At 44.2% G+C, this 20,197-nt stretch overlaps 3 protein-coding genes across 3 annotated transcripts in view; 1 reads left to right on the top strand and 2 right to left on the bottom strand.

The window, feature by feature from the left end:
• GPBP1L1 (GC-rich promoter binding protein 1 like 1) overlaps window positions 1-8,162 on the bottom strand; it is a 32,098-nt gene extending 23,936 nt beyond the window's left edge. Inside the window, exon 1 of the mRNA XM_040072638.2 lies at window positions 8,064-8,162. The gene's annotated coding sequence lies outside the window, so the exon portion shown is untranslated. The remainder of the gene's footprint in view (window positions 1-8,063) is intronic.
• A 254-nt stretch (window positions 8,163-8,416) lies between these two features.
• On the top strand, window positions 8,417-12,404 carry TMEM69 (transmembrane protein 69). The gene is made up of 3 exons (XM_040073620.2): window positions 8,417-8,900; window positions 9,338-9,400; window positions 10,007-12,404. The coding sequence occupies exons 2-3, from the start codon at window positions 9,356-9,358 to the stop codon at window positions 10,721-10,723; spliced, it is 762 nt and encodes a 253-aa protein (XP_039929554.1). The 5' UTR covers window positions 8,417-8,900; window positions 9,338-9,355; the 3' UTR covers window positions 10,724-12,404.
• Window positions 12,405-13,036: 632 nt separating this feature from the next.
• Window positions 13,037-19,970, bottom strand: IPP (intracisternal A particle-promoted polypeptide). The gene is made up of 8 exons (XM_040073521.2): window positions 19,658-19,970; window positions 19,143-19,574; window positions 18,650-18,805; window positions 17,751-17,918; window positions 16,951-17,088; window positions 16,508-16,630; window positions 15,651-15,871; window positions 13,037-14,807 (listed from the first exon to the last, which is right to left on the bottom strand). Exons 1-8 carry the CDS (start codon window positions 19,953-19,955, stop codon window positions 14,583-14,585), a joined length of 1,761 nt encoding a protein of 586 aa, XP_039929455.1. The 5' UTR covers window positions 19,956-19,970; the 3' UTR covers window positions 13,037-14,582.
• Window positions 19,971-20,197: the final 227 nt, after the last annotated feature.

Genomic DNA, 20,197 nt, shown 5'->3' with positions numbered 1-20,197 from the left:
GCGTTAGAAGAAGATTTTTTTTTTTCCTTTGTGACAGCAACTAAAGATACAAGGGCATACAAGAGTAACAACCAAGTAACAGAGAAAAGTGACTTCTAGGAATGTAGGGAAGATTCTTCATGGAATAATAAAAGACCACTGGCAAAAATACCACCTTTAGAAATGCTATTGATTGAATGACAACTGCCCTTCAAGCTTCTGTTGATCCAAGTTTCCTCAAGCAAGGTTACCACACAAAAGCCAGCAAACTTGTCTCTGGAAGCGAGTTATACTTAACTCAAAAGCCCAAAGCACATTTTGGAAAAGAGCATCTGGGGAACCTGTACAGAAGCCTGCGTAAGATGATAAGTCTCTGGACCTCAGCCAGCAAGTGTGATACATCAAAAATGAACCCTTCCAGGGGGTTTTCATGAGTTTACTCCTCAAAGCAGCAAGAATACCAAGATAAAGCAATTTAAAACATGTAAAATCTAAAAGGCTCAACTTCTCATAAGCACAAAATAGGAGAGCACGGACTTTCTAGATATTATGCCTACCACCAATTATTCCTGGGTGCTTCATACTGTGCAGCCACTGGCAATGCTGTCATCCCTTATGGCTCTCTCCTGTGCCTTTTAAGATTCCACTTCCCTCCAATGCCCCTTTAACCATCTTTAGTACTGCTTATGTTAGAGAACTGTGGTATTTACCTGAAATATTAAAACCTGTTTACTGCTCTACCCTGCTGCAGGGGGTAGGGTTTCAGGGATTGCACACCTCTCTTAAACAAGTGCATCTATTGACACTACCGACACAAACCAAAGGAACACACTTTAAATAGTATTAGGCTTTAAATGTGAATGACACTCTGAACTTTCAAACAGCTTTAGCATTTTATTAAATAAGGTATTTTAAATCTGGACAAGGTATTCTATTATTTTCACCAAATCCAAAGGTCTTTTTCGCTCTTTAAGGAACAAAATCAAACATCTATTTTGTACTGCACTTTAATCTACAGACCTTATGCAAGTAAGTCAAGATCTGCCCAAAAGCTTACACAGCACAGCACCTTGTCATGGATACCTTTAAGGTACGGCTCTTGTCCCCAAACCCTCACGACAGAATGAGTGAAAGGGAATGAAGAGCCCATCTGTGCAGTCTGCCCAAAGCCTTCAGGAACAAAGTCACTTCTACAGCACAGAAGCACAAACCAGGATAATGTTCTCCATCATCAGGAAAGAATTGCAAATATGTAATTACTGGCTTATCCCCACTGTATGCTACATACCTCCTGCCTACCTGTCTTCCAGAAATGTGGATGGAGCCTAAGCAGAAGTTAAGTAAGTAGTTATCCAGTACCTTAAAAAAAAAAAATATTGGGATGTGTATTTCCCACTAAGGGCATTTCATAAACCAGTATTTTACCAGGGTTATTATTGCTACTATAGCACATTTACACTTAAATATATTCTGTCTGGAATGGAGAAAAACACATTTCCTTTGGAGAAGAGCCCCAAATGCAACCAGATTATTTATCAAATATTTGTGTCAAGGCAAGAGACTACAAATCAAGTAGAGGGAAGTACAGATCTGCATTCCAGATAAAGGATAAGCAAGTAGAAGGCATGACATTTGCAAAGAGGAAGGCGAATTGAAAGTCAACAAAATAGAGGACATTCGGAAATAAGAAACCATTCTCCTAACCAGTACTGGAGTAATTCTTCCCTTCAATACCTCTGTCTGGGTCCTACAAGACCAGTATTACCAAGTGGGAAGGGAGGTGCATTCCTGTTACAGGTACTTCCCCTAAAGACCTGCCAAGACTGAGGGACAGCTCATACCTCTGCCCCTCCCTGCATCTGGATTATTTCCAAACCCTTTTACATCAAGACAATATGATCAAACTCCACATTAATTTGTCTGTAACTAGGACATGACAAAGACATGTTCACTCGGCACTTTTCAGCATGTGTACAACACCTGCATTACAGTTTGTAAAGTTTACATTGTCTACAAGGGTTTTCATTTCACTGGTTTAACATTTTCAGCACTTTCTCTGAGTGAGAAAGTATTAACAAACATCAATGCAGAAAAGGCACTGAACACAATTCAGTTTAAAACAACTCTTACACATATAAAATGAATTGCAAAAATAATATATATTCCACTAGTTTGGTCTTGGCTTAAAAAAAAAAAAAAAAAAAAAAAAAAAAAGAAGGGAAAAAGTGATCTCTACTTCTGTGATCTAATGATTTGCTGCAGCTGGGACATATATCCTCTCTGCACGTTCACAGTGCTTTCCTGGAGTTCTCTCTATGATCTAGTCTGTGAAACTGAGTTAAAATAAAGCAAGGAGTTATGGACAAAAAGTTGTCCAGCTGGTTTGGGCTTTGTCTTTAAGTCTTGAAGAGAATTATTGAGCTGTTTTTCTCCAGGTAATCCGTGCAGGCCAAGACTAAAACACTGTCATTCTTCTATCCTAGCGTCCCACAATAAATTAGGAAATAAAAGCAAAACATCTGTGTGTGGGGAGAGGAAGAAAGTCTTCATATATTGCATAGGTAAGCACCTTTTCCAGAGATTTAAAAGCATTTAGCTCTCCCCTCTTCCATCAGACATCTTTGAAAGTCAACTAAGCAATGCTCCCCTCCTCTTCACCAATTTGTACAGCCTGCAGAGGTCCAAAAATTAATCCTAAAATGTCTCATGAAGTAGCATAAAAATGAGTTTGTTTTCAGCAGACTGGAATTCATTATGCAGCTATACATACTTCCACTGGAATATTTTTTTTGGAAGCTGTAAATGAAACCAGATTAGCACACCAGCATGCTCCAGTGTATCCCTACAATTTGTTTTGGTTATTTGTATGGCTTGAAAGCATCTCCCTGCATCTAATGCTTCACCTGAACATACCTGCTGCAATTTCAACACATAACTGCTTGTTTTGGTCATGATGGATGTGGAAACCTGACTAAACTCTCCTTGCAGATACCTTGTAAGAAATATTTTCTTCAGAGCAACACTTCAGTATTCCCTGACTGAAAGGCAACTTTAGTAGGTGCTATTTTTTTTTTTTCTGGGGAAGTCCCACAGACCACCCTGTATCCCAGCACTGTCTGGCAGCAGAAAAGGGATCTACTATCACATTCGGGGATCAAATACAGCCATGCTTTTTAAAGCAAACAAACAAACAACCCACCCTCAAATTTTACTGGCAAAAATCAAGCTTTCAAGTTCAAAGCATCAATGATGAAAACACTGACGTGACCCACCTACCAAGTGTGACAGCTCGCAGGTAGTGACAAGATGTCAGACCTGCCTCCCAGTTATACCAGCAGGTAACTTTTTAAATCTGTTTTATATATCGCCTGCTTATGTCTGATGAGACATGATGTGTAAAACCACTGTAGAGCTAACCAATCCATTTTTTTCCTAATCCTTAATTACGTTTTCGCTCTTTCACAGGCTTTGACATTTTCTTTACGGTTCTTGTTACACAGCCATAACTTTCCCAAGTATTACATTATCCCAAACTGAACAAGACAGACCCTGCCGAAGACCTACCACTCCTCAGCATAATGGAGAAACTGCTTCACTGCCTTATTAAAAATGCTTCTACATGTTCCAGTATGACAAGTGAATTTTCATGACAGTGATGCTGCTGACTCATGACAATTTAGGAACCATTACAGCCCCCAGATACTCCCCCACAGAACTGCTGCCCTGCCAGCTGCTACTTGTCTGTGTAGGCAATATACCAAAACACAGTAATTTGAACCCATCTACACCAAAATGGTTGAATCCAAAGCTCTTGTTTTCAGACCATTTATTGAATTTGTCAGGATCACATTATCCGTGTGCTCAGTAAGAACATTATTGCAATATAGGGAAGTGAAACCACCAAAAAGTACGTGACGCAGGACAGACTCCCTGATATGAACACTCTTCCCTTGGACATATCCAAATCTTGCCTTTTTTCTAGATGTTGAGAGGGAAAATGCTCCTCAACTCTTCAGTATTCTGGAACTTTTCTCACCCCCACAGCCTCTCAGCTCCCTAAATAGAGAGGATACATTCCAGAAGGCCCAGCCAAACTCAAGACACTGAGGTTATCATTAACCCATTTCTCTACTTTTAACTGGAGGTCTTAAAGTAGAGGAAAGACAGTTTTCCCAAACTAACAGTCAAGATCATAACACATTCAATATTTTCAGGATGAGAGATCCTTGCTGAGTTTTTTAAAGATTAACATCAAACGTCTTTTCAGACCATCTCACGTGAGTCCTGATTAATCTCTTGATGATGGATGACGCATTGTAACACAATGGCAAAACACTCCTCTCTGCTGAAAGGCTGGAGACCTGTTGTAATCTTAACCATACACCTTCACCAGCGACTTTGTGAATAATACCAATAATTTCTGTGCCCAGAATGACACCATATACCTCCCTAGCAGACTCAGTATTTACAAGTTATTTGTTCATCACAAACTGAAGATGACAAAACTCCAAGAGAGTGTCACTCACTGCCACATACTCTGTATGCTGCAAATATGCTATGGGGAGGGGGGTCACACAGATATCCAGAACCTAGAAGAGACACCATAAATAAAACTTAAATTAAAATTTCTAATTTCTTCCTGTTTTGAAAAAAGAGGATTCTTAAACCCAGGGACATTTAGACAACATTATACACATACTTTCTTATCAAGATCCACTAACATCACACCACAGAGCTGTGATCCTCCTTACAGTGGGGAGGATAAAACTATGCAAAACACTGAACTGGAAATGATCACAAGATCAAGGAAAAAACAAATCAACACTGGCATTTTTGCTAGAATGTCTGTAAGTCCTAGAACTTCAGTTGCTCCTGGCAAACTCCCTAATGTACAACAGTCCCCGAGGCACAAGGTCACATGCTGCAAAATATTTCTTTCTGAGCATCATTTATTGCAGAAAACCCCAGTTATGTTTGGCCGCACTGGTTCAAAGCATTTTTGTTAAGCCAGACCTTGGAAGTGCAACTATTTCAGATTAGTCATGTTACAGAACTGCAGACACCAATACCTTGCAAAACTCTTCGCTGTTTAATTATAGAAAGGTCTAAGTAGAATAAAGTGCGAAAATTCTTCTCCTGACTTTTGAAGACCAGCTAGAGAAGGAGTTGCACACTTTCATCAAGGATTTGCAGTTTGGAGTGATACAGCCTGCTCACTAATATGTATGATCAATTAAGCCAAAATCCTTCCCTCCCTGCTTACTGTCATGCTCACAGCCCTGTTTAACCTAGAATTTTTAGGCCTGCACAGTGTTTGCACATACACGTATAGAGCAGCGGACACCTAGCCACTATCAATCTCTACCTAAATCCGCTCCCCAAACCATAAATTTATCTTCTGACCATACAGTAACTCCTTAAAGTTTGGCACATTTTCACAGGAACTTATAGAGTTACAGCACACAAGTTAACATCCTGCCTTTCATGAAGTATTCTAAGCAGGACCATGTTTCTGCCAACTTCACTGCTTTTCATCAAATCTGACGAACAAAGAGAACACGGACTCCAATTCCTCTTGTTGAAACAAAAGCCACACATGATTTAGTTGGCATCCTGATCACTACGTAAGTGACAGTAAAATGTCTACTTACATTGCTGAGTTTGCAGAACCGCCTCTACAAATAAATTAACATAAAACTTAAAAATCCCAGACAAACTTCCTGGTACACACACTACCTCATCAACTGCAATATCCAATAACAATGACCTGTCCCTGGGTAAGTTAGAGCAACAGTCAGTCCCTGGTTTCTACAGAGCTGTAAGGAAAAGCTGTGTCCATGCAAGCACAGCCAGCGCTCCGCAGGAGAGAGGTGCTCTAAAATATCAGCTCTGCTGAACAGAGTCAGCCCTTTTCCAATCTCTTCATACACACAAACAAACAAAGAACACCCTGGAGTACACTTCACAGCTAAGTCAATTCAGCAGTTACACAACTAACTTCAAACAACTTGTAACACTCAGAGGAAAAAAAAAGGTAACTTTAACTCCTGAGCCAATAGTTTTTCTTCACTTTGTAAAGGCAAGAATTACATTATCTGACACCCCATACTCCTGAAGAAATTCACAGATCTAACCACACCATTTTTCTGTATTAAAAGAAGGCTCCCACAACTCCTGAAATACTGTTTCCACTTAATGAAAATGCTAGTGAATATTATTTTTCCTGTAGTGACTTAATTTCCTAATATAAAACAGGAATGTCAAGATTCAGTAACACCATGCAGCAATCACATATGTGAGACAAGGTGACCATACCCTGTAAATATTCCCAAAGTAAAGATTTTTTTCCTAACATTTGGCAAGTATGCACTTCATTTGATTTGTTGTATTTCACATCTGCATTCTGATCCTCATATTTCTGAGGCACTGCAGAAAAAACAGGATTTGATTTTTTTCAGAACAAATGCCATCTGTTCCCTACATATTTTCACTTTAGGTCCTCGTATGATATCTGCAATGGAAACTTCTGTGTCATATAGGATTATGGCTATAAACCAGATGAATATAAAATGCAGAGGGCTGCTGCACTTCCCTAGAAATAGCTGTAAAAAACTCCAACACCATAAGGAAGTGTCATCTGAAGTCTTTCTATTCTAAATACAAAACTTTTAATAAGTTCTTCTTAAAGGGACTTTCCTCCAGAAATGATGTGAAAGAGCGTGAGAGGAAGAGCTGCTCCTGTTAAATCTGGGAATTTTATTTGTTCCTACCACTGCTCTACACCTGTTTCCTTCCTAAGTCAGAAACTGGAAGTTTGAAATATCGGTCTCCAAATGGATAAGCACAGGCAACCTTTCACTGAAATACCAGCCATATTCATTCACAAAGTAACATTTGCATAAGCTTTTTTCATAACCACCTAACATTTTTATAGAAGCAATGTCAACTCTACAGTAAACTCAGCTCTGATGGCGCTACAATTATCTCAGCTGTTATCTCCATTCCCCCTCTTTGCTATTTCCACACTTTGCTCAGGCACTTCCAACGTTTCAGAGTATTATCAACATTACTAACACTTGTGTCACTCACAGCTCGGGGGCGGGGAAAGGCAGGCTGACCTACCTGGTCACGTTAACATAAAAAGATCTTTAAGCAACACTCTTAAACCATTCCACCATTACTTATGAGTATTTAAATAGCTAGCGTTCCTTTAAAGCTGTTTAAAAACTCGTAATTGTGCAGACACCCACTGACGGCTCTAAAATCGTTCCAAAACAGCTCGTTACTAAACTGAACTGAATTCAAAGTCATAAATGGATACTTGAAACGCTAGGAGCGTTCTGATCAAGTCCAGCCCCAGCCCTGCAAGTTAAACCACGCAAGACCTTAGGCCAAGGGGGCATAGAACACACCGGACACACGGAAATAACTTTCACACCGGAAAGGGCCGCCTCATGCTCGGGCCAGGCGCTGTTTCCCTACGAGTAGACACCGAGGGGCACCTGACAAGTTTCCCAGCCTCGCTGGCAGCGGGCAAAACGAGCCGAGCCCCGGCTGCCCGCAGCACACGTGTCACTGCCGGGCCGACCGCCCCTTCCCGCCGGGGGCAGCCGGGAAGCGCGGCCCGGGAAGAGCCGAAGGGAAACGGCCGGGCCGCCCGGTTTCGTTTCCAGCCTACAGCCCCTGCGCGGCCCCGGGACTCACCCGCCGCCCCGGCCCGCCCCCCCCCGCCCCGCTCACGGACGGCCTCATGACAGGAGCTCAGCTCCGGCAGTGTCAGCGCTACGAACTTCCCGGCTGAACAGGAAACAATAAAGCGCAGAGCCCCGGCCCCCACCGCGCACCCTGGCCCGGCCCTGCCCGCGGGGACCTCGCGCTGCCCCCCCACGGAGCCGCCGCGGCCGCGGGACCGAGCGCGGGGGGGGGGTGGTGGGGGGGCCGGCCTGGCGGGAGGCCGCTCCCGGGCCGCACCGAGCCCGCGGTGCCGCGGGGGGCGGCGGGGCGGGCCTGGGGGAGGCAGGGGCCGGGTGAAGGCGCGGGGGGCGCGGGGGGCGCGGCGGGGGCGGCGCGGGGGCCGCACTCACCGGGCGGGCCCTGGCGCGGCTCCGGCGGCCCCACAACCATAACAAAGCTCTGCCCAAAATGGCCGCCCAGCCCTGCCCGGCCGGGGGCCGGAGGGGGCGGGGCCCGCGCGCGCGCGGGGCGGGGCCGAGCACGCGGAAGGGACACGCCCCCCGACTCCCCTTCCTTGCTCCCGGTGCGGCCCCCGCGCCTCCCGTCCCACCAATCAGAGGCGGTGGCTTGCACCGCCCCCGTCACCGCCTGTCGGAAGCAGCCACAGACTACGCGTCCCAGAAGACACCACTCCGTCTCTGCCGTGCAGTCAGGAGGGCAGCGCGCCGCAGGGTGGGCTGGGATTTGTAGTCTGCCTGTGAAAGGCTTGCCCGATTTGGCGATGCCGGAAGACAGAAGGCAGTGCTTTCTGCATACCGTACTGCTCCTCAGGAGAGGTTCTGTCCCACGGGTAGGAGAGGAGCGTGTCGCTCCTCTGCCAGGCCGACCACCGCTGCTGCCCCCGGTATCGGTTCGCTGGACCCTTTACCGGCCCGGCGGAACACGATGGGCCGCGCCGGTTCCCGCCCGGACCGGTAGCGCCAAGCACCGGGCGCCATCGGAGCGCTTATGGGGGCACCGGAAGCCGCCACAGCGTGCGGGTCCGGAGCGGTGGCAGTACCCGGTGTGTCCTACCCGGTCCCCGGTGGGCGGAGCGGCCCCTCGTTCCTCTGGAATATACATGTATTCTCCCCTCCCTTCGCCCTCCCTCAGGGCAGTTTGACTGCGGGAAGCCACCTTTCTCTCCGGGCGCAGCAGGACCGGTGAACTCCGGAGTCAAATCCAGGGCGAGCCGTCCACCTCCCCCGGTGAGTGTCGTACCCGGGCAGGGAGCTTACCTGCAGCTTGGATGGAATGGCTTTTCCACTCCTTTTTTAATTTATGATCGCTTTTTCCGCGTGTGAGGAATTGCTCCTTTATAAACTGTGCAGCCACTATCCCTTGAAGAGGAGATGATCCATGAGCGGGAAGCCATCACCCGTTCCCTGATAGTCAGGTCTTTAACTAGAAATTGTTCTTGCAACAGTTAATACAACCTTAAAATTTCAGTTCATAAAGCTGCCTGAAACTTAAGTATTCTGCAGTGGGCAAGTACTGATTGAATACATGTGTTATATATATATATATATACACACACACACACACACACACACATATATATACCTGTGAAAGTCTTGTATTTCTTAAGTGTAGACAGTGACTGAACTTAGAGCATCAGACCAACTTCTAATTTTTTCTGTTTTAGAGCATTGACAAAACAAGTATGTTTCCTCTCATACAACGATGCTGCTTCAACACACCTTTTAAAGTAAGTTACTGAAGGCTTTTTTTTTTTTTTTCTGATTTTATTTAAAAGTAAAAGTAAAATAGCAAAAGATAGGATGGCAGCTTTGAAAAAAAAGGTGGCTTCCAAGTTGGAGTTTATCACTTAGCTTTTCTGGAACAGTTTGTCATTTCTGCAGCAGTTTTAGGCAATGCTGTTTTTCTTATAAAATCAAATTTTGTTGTCTCAAAGCCTTTTTTTCCTATCACTTGATGGAATAGTGAGGGGACAGTAGCTGGTTTCTGGTGTGACCTTATCCTGGTTCTATATGAAACTATTTTATATTTTACTCTGAAAAGGACTGATATATCTTAGAAGTGCCTAGAGAATGCCTGTGTGTGGGGAGGGATAGGTGGGCACTGAGTAAACTTCGCTTGTGCACTCCGGAGAGCCCAGTTGCACTTCATCAGCTGCACTGGGTGCCTTCATTAGTTCAGTTAAAACCACTTGAAATTCAAAAGCAAGGACAGCTGGGGTGTGACCTGACCTGGAAAACCCCTTGGTACAATATTCAATACAATAGTACAATAGGTACCTGAAGATCTGTCAGCCTGCACTGTGCAGTGTTCAGAACAAGTTTTGTGCTTGCAGCTGCAGAGGTTAACTGGTCCCAGTCTGCTGCTCTATGGGAAGAATAAGACAACTTGGTCTTCCTTGGCCTTCTGGCTGCAGAGTGATGCACGTCCTCTCTCAACGTCTCTGAGCCTCAAGCCAGCATCAATTTATACAACCAAGCTGCAGGCTTTTCACACCTCTCTTCCTGCCTTCAAGAAGAAAGCCCCCGCAGAATCTGAGGCAGAATCGCAAAAAAGCGTGGGATCACTGAAGGATTCTCCCAAGCCAGCCCTTTACTTAAGCCTCGGGGGACTGATTCCGTTTGTGGCCGTGCCGCTGGCCATGGCCGTGCGGGGCACCTACTGCCCAGAGCTGGCCTTTGCTCAGGTCGCCTACGGTGCTGCAGCAGCGTCGTTCCTAGGGGGAATGAGGTGGGGGTTTGCTCTCCCAGAAAACAGCCCAGCCAAGCCAGACTGGCTGAACCTGGCTAACGGCACGGTTCCTCCTCTGCTTGCCTGCCAAGCCTTGCTTTTCAAAGATGTCACTCAGGGAGTAGTAATGCTCACGCTGGCCTTAGGGATAGCGCTGCATTACGACATTTCCCTTCTTCCTGCTTACCCCAGGTGGTTTAAAATACTGAGGGTAGTGGGAACAGCGGTGATGGTATTATCCCTGCTGGCCACTGTAGCACTGAAATCTTTCTTAGAAGGGGAGCAAAGTGATGACAGAAAAGTACGGCAGAACGCAAATTAATAAATCAATAAGGAAAAGCTATTATCTGCCAATAAGGTATTTATATGGAGTTCCAGGAGAAATAAAGACTGGTTTGTCCTTAGAAGTCATATGATGGCAGGGATCAAGATGCTTATTCTTGAAGCAAAATGATTTTCCAATTGATTTTGTAGTTCAGGAGGGGAGGATTGTAAATAGCAATTTCTTCCAAGGCAAGCATGAGTCTGTTCTTATCTGTAGAACAAATAAATGAGATTATACTGTTTTAGGAATTTAGAATGGAGGTTCAAAATGACATAGGTATGAATTGCTCTGTGCTGAACTATGAAAGCATCTGGTTTGACTGTAATGTGTGATCATGTTCTGAGGTGGAGAAAACAACAGTAACAAGGTGAAAGCAGTTCTAGTTTGCTGTTTAAAGAAATAGCAGAGAATTATGTGAAAGCACATTCTACTCAGTTGCTGTGTTGTGCCACAAGACTCCTGTTTCGCTCCTGTTTTAAGAGAAGGTGCTGAAAATCACAGAATGGTTTGGGTCAGAAGGGGCCTTGAAGATCATCTCGTTCCAATCCTCTGCTGTATACAGGGACACCTTCCACTAGATCAGGCTGCTCAAAGCCCCATCCAGCCTGGACACTTCCAGGGATGCTGCGTGAGGAAGTGCTCAGTGCCGTGTCAGGTTAGGACAGGGGAGGTTTGTTTGCAGTGGCAAGCCAAGGTCAGTACTCACCTGAAATGTGTCTTTCAGCTGCTGTGCTGGAGTGGGGAAAAGCTGCAGGGGGAGCTTTGTATCGCTGACAAGGTGCTGCAAGAGATGGAAGGTGAAATTCCCGCTCAGGCTTACTGAAATTAAAAAGGCTATTTGGGCCTGTTCTAGGTTTTGTTTGGATTTAGGGCTGCCTGGCAAAGGAAGCTGCATTCAACACAGCCATAAAGATCTGCCATACTCCTAAATTAAAGGACTCTTAGCTTATGCCATGACACAAGGACTCAAGTGCTGGCACTAAGGGATCAGGAAACGGGACTGAAGGTAGCTTCTGTCTTCTCCCTCCTAAGAATCCCTATATTTGGACAGGTACCGCTGGACTTGTAGCCTGCAAACCCTCCATGATGGGTCTGTTACTGAAACCACTGCAGAAGCAAATTCTCTCTGTACTTAATTCTTCCTAGCACATCATTTAGTGGAACAGTACCTAAGTCACATGGATTTTCTTTCTTGTGTCAGCTACCTCAAGAAACCTATGAAATGGGATGTGAGCATATTTCTTGTAAGCTTTTTATCAGAAGTATTTAAGTACAGTTTAAGATGCAGGAAGAAAGCTGGAAATGACATCCACACATGGTCTTAGGACCAGGTAATCCTCATAGGTCTGTTAAAGCACTACTCTTCATTGTTGTTCTACACCAAATAAAGCACACATTGTCCCTTAAAATTCGTTACCTGTGCATTCTGCAAAGAACAGATGTTTAAGAAACCAGCCTGTCCTGGAGATGGAACCATCTTGTATGATGTTGCTGAAACAGCAGCTCTGTACACCAGCAGCTCTGTACACCTTTTGCAATCTGTTAACATTTCTTATGTTAAATAACATATTAAGCATTTATGGGTATCAATTGCTCTATGCTGAATTATGAAAGTATCCCATTAAACAATATATTTCAGAGCTCTCTGAACATAAAGGAAATAAAATTGAGTTTGTGAATGAAAATGTTTTTTCTATTCATTCTTACTTAGACATGGCATCTTTTAAGATGAGTCCAGAGAAGAGTCCTGTCTTTGTCTTGATTAGGTAAAAGAGGTGCTGAGGATCAGAGACCATAATCAACCAGCTTCAAAGTTTCATTCAAACGTGACAGAATCAGTCACAAAACCTGGAGAAGGTAACTTCAGACAACTGCAGACTCTCTCAAGCTCCATTAAACCAGGGAGTTTACAGGCAGGGATCAGAAGTAAACCTGATTAGTTCCCAAACTCATAAAATACAACTAAGGTAGTGTTTCTCAAATGGTTCCAAGAGAGATCCTGAAATACAAAGAAGACTAAGAAATATTTCCTGCAATTTCATCCCACAGAGGGCTGAATAGAGCTGGCAAGACAGTCAGATTCCCAAGAAGACTGAGTGATTTTACACTGAGAAGAGAAATACATGAGTATTTTCCTGCAGAAGTGTGTTACTTCCACCACTCCAACAGTCACAATTTATAACCAATCTTTCCCTAGTGTTTTACTGGGCAATAGGATTTCCAATAAAAAGAAAAAATGACCTATTATATTAAAGTTGCAGTAATATGGCTTACTAAGTTATGAAAGCAACCTATTCGAGAGCATTCCAATCAGTTCAGAAAATGCATTTTATTATGAAAAACAGTTTAAACAAGCTTATACTTGAAAAAAATCAAACCATCAATTCAGACACGTAAGAAATTTTTTGAAGTAAAAGCACACACAAGATTATGGAACAATCAGAGAAACTCTCCCTTTCATCTAGCATGTTTTAGCCCAACCCTATGTTAGATTTTAGGACCTAGATTATTAAGGTACCTGCAACACTCACCTTGGAGGATTTATTAATGTATTAATTTGTTAATTTTACACAGGGGATATTGCCCTAAACAACAAGAATGCCCCTTTGTCTACACAGTGCCAGGCTTCCTGTTTTGTGACATTCCAGTTGTGGTTTTGAGTTCCAGAATAACCCTGTCTATCAAAATTCAAGCAGCCTCTCTTCAGACTCCATCCAAATCATCCACAGCTGTGCTGAAAAATGCAGCCACAGTGTGCAAAAAGCAACTTCAAATACATTAATTAAATTAATCTAGAAATAACTCCAAACTCTTTCTAGTATTGTTTTACTAAGTGTATCCAAGCTAAATCTCCTTAAGAGCACACTGATATCATCGTTTTAATGCTAAATGCAGCTAATTCTATCACAAAAAGCTCCATTAGCTCAAATTTGGATGAGGCAGGATACAAGATGTAGTGAATGTGAAGGAGTGTGCCTTGTAGAACAGCAAGTATTCAATGCCAAGTCTCAGCATGTGTCATACAGGGTAAAAACCATATTTGATTACGGGGGCAAAAGCCTTTCCCTGTGTTTTTATACTAAGAGCAGCCCTAAACAGAACAGCCAATCTACTGAATAGCATTTGCATTTAAAATTCACCAGAGTTTACACAAAAAGGAGCTCTACTGACATCACTGACACCACTAAGAAAAGCCTGCACTGAAGGGGAATGGCATTATTAGAACTGTGAAGACAACCTTCCAGAACAGGAAATTCTCATTCACTCACAATTTAAATTTGTGGAGTGGCCAGAAAGTAAAGATCCAATTCATATTTAATGCCCACCATATCCAGCAACAGAAAAGAGGCTTAAATGCATCAAGGTCTTAAGTAGAGGCACCAAGTCTTTCCTGTCTGTTATCTTCTCTTCCTTGTTTTCTGCCAGAAAAAGAACTAATGCCATCCAAATCGCCCATTTGATCTTACCTACAGGTAACTCCTTGCTGTTGACAGTAACCCACTTCCAGATTGCAAGTCTGGCTAAAGTGCCAGCTCAGTAACAACCTGATTAATGTCTCAAATTGGTTGGAATTATTTCTTCAGATTTTTAAAGGGCAAATTCACCGTTTCTTTCAGTGAGCTTTATCCAGTTGTAAGAGGCATTCCTACTCTTAACAGAATACTTCCTGAGACAGAGAGACAGACACTGGATAAGCCAATTTACTCTGAAGGGCTTTTCCTTTTGCTCAGGACAATCCTTCTGATCTAATTCTCCACTGAAACTCCTGTGTTAAAAAGGGTTTCTGGCCAATGGAACAGGAAATCTGAGGAGACATAATTTACTCATTCCTTGAATGAGTTTTCTTCTTTGTGTTTCACAGCACAGCTACGCCTCCTTCGCAGCGGCTGGTGATCATGTTGGCAATTTCAGTCCAGCTGTCCATGTGAGGGTTATAAACTTCAACAGAGTCAGAGGTTACTGGAGCAGCAAAATCAGGACTGGGAGCTCGGCCTCCTGAGGCATAGAGAAGTCCATTCACAGCCACAACACAAACACCAGCTCTTGGGATCTTCATTGATGCAACTTCAACCCACTTTTCCTAACAAAAAGGTGAAAGATCAAGAAATAGCTTTAGGGCAAGCCCCAATTCTGATAAAGTAACTTTTAAAGCTTAAAGACTGAAACACATACAAAGAACACTATGTATACACTTCACAGGCTTACATGTGGTATGTGTACAGTATCCAGAGGATTATCAAGACAGGAATGACAACATGTTCACAAGGGGTCCAAATTGTGTTAATCTCTAAAAAGCAGAAGCCATAGTGTCTGCACACAACACCCCTCCCTTTCTTCAATCACTGCAAAATGCAGTCAGTCTAAAATAGAGCATGGTACAGTTTGAGGTGGGGGAAACAGGAAAATTAGATTTAATTTGAAAAGCAAAACAGATGGCAGATGGGATTATGTTCTGCTTTTAAGAGTAGCTACTCTTCCAAACAGCATCATAAAAACATGAGCAATAACAGTCTGGAATTTTTTTTAATCTTCTAGTCGTGGTAAAACACCACTGCATTTTGATGCAGAAGACGATCCTTAAATTTTGCAATAAAAGGTAACTCTTACTTTACAATGATTTTTTTCTCTCTATTCAGATTATAGAACTTTCTATTGGCAGAGGAGGAATCTATCCTCTCATCTTAACCCTAAGAAGTATTTACCAAACTACAGTGTTTCAGTGCATAGTTAAACTATGACAACTACTTAGGACAGACCCTGAGATCACCAAAGCATTGTGTCACTCAAGATACCCAGCCAGCAGTGAAAAGGAAATGGAATTTCCAGCTTTTTCTTTTTAAAGAAAGGAAGCAGGCTACCTCTCTGGCATCATACACAAAGCTGATGCAATCTACATTTATGAAAAGAAGGGACTCTGCCATACCTCTTCGAATGAGTATCTTTCTACACTAGCAAGTGCATCTTGTGATTCATTCCAGCCTCCCACAGCATAGATACAATCGTTGAGAGCAGCTACACCAAGATAGGCTCTTCGTGTGCCCATTGGAGCGAGCTCAGACCAGCGTTTAGAGATGGGGTCGTAGACTTCAACAGAACGCAGCTCTACTCCTTCACTGCTGATACCACCAACAACATAAATCAAACCTGCAGAAACAGAGTTTCTCCTCTTTTAGGCTTCATAATACAGACAGAAAATTACTGTCACAACACAAGTTTCAGCCTGACATTAAGATGGTTAAAGAATGACAGAAGACCCTCCTTTTGCTCCATAGTAGAATACATAAAGCTTTTTTATGAGCAGCTTGAGCACTAGAAGCTCTGAGGAAAGCAAAAATTAATTAAGTGCAGGGGAAGGAATTCAGTAGGTTGCAACTGCTGACCTGGCCAGGATCAAATACTTAGTAAGCACATTTATTGATCAAGTATTTAGACATGTTAACCTATGGCAAGTCTTCAGTCACAAAGAAAAACATGCAAACACAAACATGGAAGATAAAAGCAATATCAGAAAGAACAAGCAACTGCTAAAAGACTAGCTGCATAACCATACTGGCAGCCATGTAAAAAGATTCATGAGATAAAAGGCAGAAGATGAGAGAACTTTATAGTCTTTGAATTCTGCAGAATTAAAAATAGAGTATCAGAACAAACAAGAGAGGCACAAGCATGAGACTGACAGCTCAATACAAGACAAAGGTAAGAATTCATGACTGAGACATAAAGCTTCAAAATCCAATGGCTGTTGGAACTGTTTAGAGATACAAACTTAAAAATATTCACCTTGCATTTCGCAACACCCAAAGCAGTAACGGGGCTTAGCCATGCTTCCCACCACATCCCAACTATTTTCTTCAGGATCAAATCTTTCAATTGTGTTGCCAATCTCGGCTCCAACCCAGCCTCCTGCAAATAACAGCAAATACAAGATGGAATTTCATGGCACAAAGTTGTGTATTAGCTGCATTTTTAGACACACAGTAGACTGTTCCAGGACAAATTCTGGAAATAAGCATGCAGTCAGTCTACAATGGAAATAAGTTATAACTAAACAGTAACTAATCCACACTGATTTAGTATATATGCCAATACTTACGGACACATCTGTGTCCAGAACTTAAATTTGCAAATTTACATCACCAAGAAGTAATATTTAAGATCAAATCAATTTACAAGTTCTATGAATTAACATCTTTAACTTCACCTAGAAAACCCCCACAACTTACCCAAAGCATAGATAGCACCATAGCATGTGCACACTCCCAGTGCACAACGGGGATGGTTCATGGAAGCCACAGTTGTCCATTGCTTAGTAACAGGATCATAACATTCAGTACAGTCAAAAATCATTGAGTTGTCCTCACCTGTGTAATAAAAGCAAGAAGAGTCAGGGGAAATGCAATGTTTTGCACAGCAGATCTGGAAACATTCTTCTACTTCTTCCAGGACAGGCAACATTTGGGTACAAGATTTATCTTTTGGCCACACGTTTTACTCCTCAGCACAACTGACTGGGTTTTCAAGACCAAAGAATGAGCTCTGTGGTGACAAAAACAGTCTACATATGCATTCTTTTGTGATGGGCTCGTAAAGCTACTCATTACATCCTTATGCAAACAGACATAATGAGCCTTTCCAGGCAGGCAGTGCACAAGTGGTCTGTCCTGTGCTACTGCCTTTTGTGCTTTGGGCTTCTGCTAGACTGTAAGTGAGAAAAGAAATTCCATTAGTTGTGGCACACAAAGTCCACAGAATAGCCAACATCTCTAAGTACATCTGCACATATCTTTATGGTAACCTGTGAGTAGTTACACCATGAGGAAAGAGCAACTTAGTAAAAATCGGCCAGCATGGGATCCCTAACAGGCATTCACAGAGTAGTGACCGTAGAAAATCAAGGATTTTGTTATTACACCTAAAAATTCTATTACCCTCAGAACCCCTTAAAAGAAGAATAATTTTGAAAGCCTCCATACGTGGGTTCTCTAGCATTCATGTAAGAAAGCAAGCTTATTTCTGCTGTTACCTCCAATGGCATAGACCATTCCTCCCACCACAGCCACGCCCAGCCCGCTCCGGGCCTGGTGGAGAGAGGACACTGTGGTCCAGTAGTGACTGAAGGTGTCAAATCGCTCCACACAGCTGAGGGCTCTGCTGTCACTCCAGCGTCCTCCTTGCAGTCGGGTGTACCCACCTGGAAAGTAAGTGGAAAGGCCAAGTAAGAGCTCCCTGCTCATCCTCATGCTCCTATATCTAAACCATTAAAAATACTACAGTAACAGCCATTTAGCCACTTTTAGAAGGAATTGGATTTTTCCAAGGAGCTTCATGTCTCCAGCGTACAAGGAAGAATGGTTGTCTTGAGGGTCATGGAAATTGTGCTGAGCTGATGCCACAACACTACAAATACTAGATTCCATGTTTTCAGTAAAATACAAGGATCAGCCAACAGCCTTTGCTCACTAAGCCGATGCTACTGCCCATAGGGTGAAACAAACATGTTCCCTTCCAATATAAAGCTGCAGCTTTGCTGAAAACTTGGAATTTCAAGTATCCCATCATACAAACCAAAGTATGCAGCACAGAGAAAACTTCAGCCATCAGGAGAAAATGTGCAGTGAATTTGCATACACCATTCCAGCAGTGAACCCTGGGTAAATCCTCTGCTGATTCACAGCTTTCCACCCAAGGGAAATGATTTTTGAACAACAAATCTGGGCTTTGAATGCCATGTCACAATGACAAGAAATGTGAATGCTGGACTCCTGTGCAATTCTAATCAAAGCAGCTAACATGGTAACTCAGCCATGACGAAACATTTTGCTATCTTTATATATTTTGATTTTTAAAAGATCCTTGAGCATCTCCTTCATTCTGAGATACTACTCCATTTGTTTTATAAGGTTCAAACAGCCACATTCTAACCTACTGCATAAAGGTACTTCCTGGCTTTCCTCCGGGGACGACCTTTAGAAGCCTGCAGAAAACTGCTGACCTTGTTCTCTTTGGGAGACTTAGAGACTTCACAATATTCTTTCAACAGAGTTTGCAGGGCCACCCGAAGACTGAAATCTGGAATACCTTCAAGAGTAACATAAGGAGAATAAGAATCAAATGAGCAGAATTTTAAAAAAGCACAGTGAAAAGTAACAAACTGTAAGCAATTCAGTTGTAGAAAAATTTACTAACTCCTCCTAAAACAGCAGACAAATCAATGTTGCTTACTTTTATAAGGTGTTTTCAAAAGCGTGTTTTTAAAGTAAGCTGTGCTTATTTTTTTAAAAATAGAACTTGTTTGCTATAAATGTTTTCACTCATCATGCTATTAATGTAAAAAATAGTCCATCAGAGCCCAGTAACTCTAAACAACACATGGTTTGCTCACATACATGGATCTGATATTCCTTCTTTCACTTACTTTCTATGTATTTTAACAGCCTTTGTGCTGGTAGGAGAGGGAATCGAACAGGCTCCAGTACTTCTACCACATATTTCTTTCTTTTCCCCACATCTTTCAGAATCCACTGCATCGCTGCTGTGAAAACCTGGTACTCGTCCTCGATGCTCAGGTCCTCGCTCCGCAGGATCTTCACGAGCTGCTCCTTGGTGAGCGCCAGGAACTCCTCCCCGCTCTGCACCTCCAGGAAGTGCGCGTGGATGTAGCTCTCGGTGAACTCCATCAAGTCGTGACAGGCGATCTGCTCGGAGAACTGGAAGAGGCCGATGCAGTTCAGCGGGTCGATCTGGCCCTTGAGGAACTCGCAGCAGAGCTCCACCACCTCGGTGAGCTGCAGCATGTCCGCGGCGACGATGAGCTCCTGGACGTTGTGCTCCGCGATGCTCACCACCCCTGCGGGCACCAAACCACAGCGGGGCCCCGCTCCAGCCTGCGGCCGCCGGGCACCCGCCCCTCGCCCCCCCGCCAGCCCTCACCTGTGTAGATGAAGTCGAGCAGCGTGTGGAAGGTGTCCGCCTCCACGCCCGCGATCCGCACCACGTCCCGCCCGGACTCCTTCATGCCGCCCGCGAACAGCGCCGCGAAGTAGGGGCTGCTGGCCGCCAGCACCAGGCGGTGCACGGAGAACGCCTCCGGGCCCACCTCCAGCCGCACGTCGCAGAAGCTGTGCCCGGCGCGCAGCCGGTTGATCTGGGCCAGGAGGAGGCGGGCGTGCCGCTCGGAACTGGAGATGGAGCCGGAGCCTCCCTTGCCCGTCCCGGCGCTCGCCGCCATCGCTGCTGCGGCACCGGCACCTCCGGCGCCGACCTCGCGCCGCGCATGCGCCCGGGCGGGAGGAGCGGTGCGCGTGCGCGGGGGGCGCGCTCCGCGCTGAGGCGGCTGCGCCCGGACGGGGCGGGCGTCGTGAGTGAGTGCCGGGGCCGCTCTGAGGGCTCGGGGTGCTCTGAGGGCTCCGTGCGTGCCCAGGGCTCTGGGTGCCGAGCGCCCTGCCCTCAAGGTGGCACTCGTTCTGATTC

Source organism: Hirundo rustica, chromosome 9 (assembly GCF_015227805.2).
Source record: "Hirundo rustica isolate bHirRus1 chromosome 9, bHirRus1.pri.v3, whole genome shotgun sequence".
Taxonomy (NCBI): Eukaryota; Metazoa; Chordata; class Aves; order Passeriformes; family Hirundinidae; genus Hirundo; species Hirundo rustica.
Note: the sequence above shows the minus strand (reverse complement) of the source record. Positions and strands in the feature narration are given on the sequence as shown.

Excerpts from the sequence above, each read along its gene's own strand:
- IPP (XM_040073521.2), bottom strand. The coding sequence starts at position 19,955 with ATGGCGGCGAGCGCCGGGACGGGCAAGGGAGGCTCCGGCTCCATCTCC. Across the intron at positions 17,089-17,750 it reads AATGGTCTATGCCATTGGAG|GTGAGGACAACTCAATGATT; the intron begins GTAACAGCAGAA and ends TTTATTACACAG. Across the intron at positions 16,631-16,950 it reads TGGTGCTATCTATGCTTTGG|GAGGCTGGGTTGGAGCCGAG; the intron begins GTAAGTTGTGGG and ends TGTTATTTGCAG.
- TMEM69 (XM_040073620.2), top strand. The coding sequence starts at position 9,356 with ATGTTTCCTCTCATACAACGATGCTGCTTCAACACACCTTTTAAA. Across the intron at positions 9,401-10,006 it reads GCTTCAACACACCTTTTAAA|CTGCAGAGGTTAACTGGTCC; the intron begins GTAAGTTACTGA and ends TTGTGCTTGCAG.